Source organism: Helianthus annuus, chromosome 2 (genome assembly GCF_002127325.2).
Source record: "Helianthus annuus cultivar XRQ/B chromosome 2, HanXRQr2.0-SUNRISE, whole genome shotgun sequence".
NCBI lineage: Eukaryota > Viridiplantae > Streptophyta > Magnoliopsida > Asterales > Asteraceae > Helianthus > Helianthus annuus.
In genome coordinates this window covers 140470697-140473481 of record NC_035434.2, presented here as the reverse complement: position 1 = coordinate 140473481, position 2785 = coordinate 140470697, and the positions used below count along the sequence as shown (strand labels likewise).

Sequence of the window (2785 nt, the reverse complement as noted above, 5' to 3'; positions counted from 1 at the left end):
GTTATACTCATCCATAATCAATAGATATGGAATCATTAGTTATTCCGTGTGTGTTCTTATTAACTGTGTTTGGTTTGCACCGTCAGTCAGTTAAAGTTGTTATCCCTATTATTAGATAGGCCACCATCGTTTCAACTCTCAATTGGAGAGGAAGTTAATGATTCCATACGTGTTTACATAATATTATTATGTGTATTAAATATTCAGAATATAATGCCTTGCTGCAAATGCCTCACTGAAAATTAAAAAAAGAAAAACCGAAATTTCACTTTGGTGGTAGAAAATAAAACCATATTTGAAATTTGTTTCATGATAAATATATTCAATATCCACAAAACCTTACATCTTAAAACTAGTCTGACATTATCATTTATGTCTCTTTTACCCAGAAACAACTTGTTAAAACATTAGTTAATATATTTAAATTGACTAGCTAGCAGAAGTCAAAGGGACTGTATGGAAGCTTGCCAGATTAGTAATCTAATATGCAGTTTTTTCAACCATATGGGCAACTCACCATGTACAGCTGAGAAGTTGAGCTAACATTCCAATTTCTATACCAGTTTCAACCAACTTGTCTACTTATCACCATTACCCCCATACCACGTACTCTATATAAATCAACTTAACACATGGTTGGATATTCATCCTCAAGCCAACTTAAAATATTTTCCTAGCTTCATACTGCTCTAATCTCCTCCTTTCATAACATCAATGGCCTGTTACAAGGGTAGTTCGTTCATCATGATATTGTTGTTTGTCACTTTAGTATCAACCGGCGGCGGAAAACGCTTTGCAGAGGCACGTAATCTTTTGGAGGTTCCCGATCTTCCTAAGCCGACACTTCCAGAGATTCCAAAGCCGACACTTCCTGTGATTCCGAAGCCTACACTTCCTGAGCTTCCAAAACCCATTATTCCGGAGATTCCCAAGCCTACACTTCCCGAGGTTCCAAAGCCTGAAGTTCCAGAGCTTCCAAAGCCTACCATTCCTGAGATTCCCAAGCCTATTCTTCCCGAGGTTCCAAAGCCTGAGGTCCCTGTGGTTCCAAAGCCTGAAGTTCCAGAGCTTCCGAAGCCTACCATTCCTGAGATTCCCAAGCCTACACTTCCCGAGGTTCCAAAGCCCGAGGTCCCCGTGGTACAGAAGCCAGAAGTTCCTGAGCTTCCAAAGCCCACCATTCCCGAGCTTCCCAAGCCTACATTTCCTGAAATTCCAAAGCCAGAGCTTCCAACTCTTCCAAAACCCGAAGTACCAAAGGTTCCAGAAGTCCATGAACTGCCTAAACCCACCATTCCTGAGTTGCCCAAGGACTTTCCTATTCCTTCCCTACCTCATCCATAGAGAACTGCTTTTGTGATCCCTTGTATAACTTTTACTTCACTAAAACTACTGCTATGGTTGTCATCATTTCCAGCTTTCCCATTGTTTCATTGTATGTGATTTATATATCAATTTCTTGTTTCATTAGTATATGATATAGATGTATTGTTGAATCACTTTTGACTTCAAGTAGGTATTATTGTTGTTTGTCATGATATTGTTGTTTGTCACTTTAGTATCAACCGGCGGCGGAAAACGCTTTGCAGAGGCACGTAATCTATTGGGGTTCCCGATCTTCCTAAGCCGAGAAAAAACATTATACAATTTTCACAAATTACAAAGTAAGTAACTCAAATCGTTCTCAAGACATGTTACGTCCCTAGCAACAGCGCCAAAAACTTGATGTGAGTGAAGTATATATATTTTAGGGTAAATTACTTTTTGAGTCCCTGTGTTTTACTGGTTTTAAGCACTTGATTATAAAATCAAAATGTTTAACGCCCTGAGTCCCTATAGCCACTTTTCTTAACCATTTGAGTCCAATTTTTTAACTTTGTTTGAATTTTCTGTTAGTTTTTCATTAAAAGACTAAAATACGCCTACATATTATTTTTTATTAATATATATATATATATATATATATATATATATATATATATATATATATATATATATATATATATATATATATATATTATCTCACACACTGGTTATCTCCTCTCTTCCTCATCTATCTCTCTCTCACTCCCGTATCTCTCTCTCAACCACACGACCACCATCACCAGCACCTCTCTCCAGCGATAATATTCGACAACTACAAACCACTACTCCGCCACCGCCACCGGCGGCCACCAACGCCCCCAATATTAATATCCACAACTTTATCCGATATAAACCCTAACAAATTATGAGATCTGTGTATACTTGCAACCATTCGTCTGCCACCGCCACCGCCACCGACGGCCACCAATTCCCCCAATATTCCCTGCAACCATTCGTTCCACCGTTTCTCACAATTCCGTCGTTTGTAGTACCTGCAACCATTCGTTCCATCGGAACTTGTTGCCGGCGAGTCATTTAGTCAACTCCTATGACTGGAGAGTTGGTTGGATTTAGTAGAATTATGTCTGATGATGCATTAACTAATTCAATTTATGATATTATGGTAAGAAAAAACCCTAAATATGTTATAAACCCTAATTTTGACTTTTTTGTTTTATAGCAAATTGATCACCTATTGACATGATTTTGGGGTAAACTGGAGATATATTTGTTTGTTTAAGTTGGTTGGAATGGTAGAGTTGTGTGTGGTGAGGAGGATGGTGCGGATGGTGGTGTAGTGGGGATGATGGTGCTGTAGTGGTGGGGATGATAATGGTGGTGGTGCTCGAGCTTCAAAAAAACTTGACAAGCTGAGCTCGAGCCTAGTCGAGCTCGGGCTCGGCCCAGCTCGTTTATACCC

The 2785-nt window shown here is 39.1% G+C and overlaps 1 protein-coding gene across 1 annotated transcript; it reads left to right on the top strand.

Annotated features, from left to right (window-relative positions):
* Positions 1-478: 478 nt before the first annotated feature.
* LOC110871744 (protein PELPK1-like) lies at positions 479-1409 on the top strand. The gene has a single exon (XM_022120468.2). It carries the CDS (start codon positions 715-717, stop codon positions 1342-1344), a length of 630 nt encoding a protein of 209 aa, XP_021976160.1. The 5' UTR covers positions 479-714; the 3' UTR covers positions 1345-1409.
* Positions 1410-2785: the final 1376 nt, after the last annotated feature.

What these genes read in the sequence shown, in the direction of transcription:
- LOC110871744 (XM_022120468.2), top strand. Translation starts at nt 715, where the DNA reads ATGGCCTGTTACAAGGGTAGTTCGTTCATCATGATATTGTTGTTTGTC.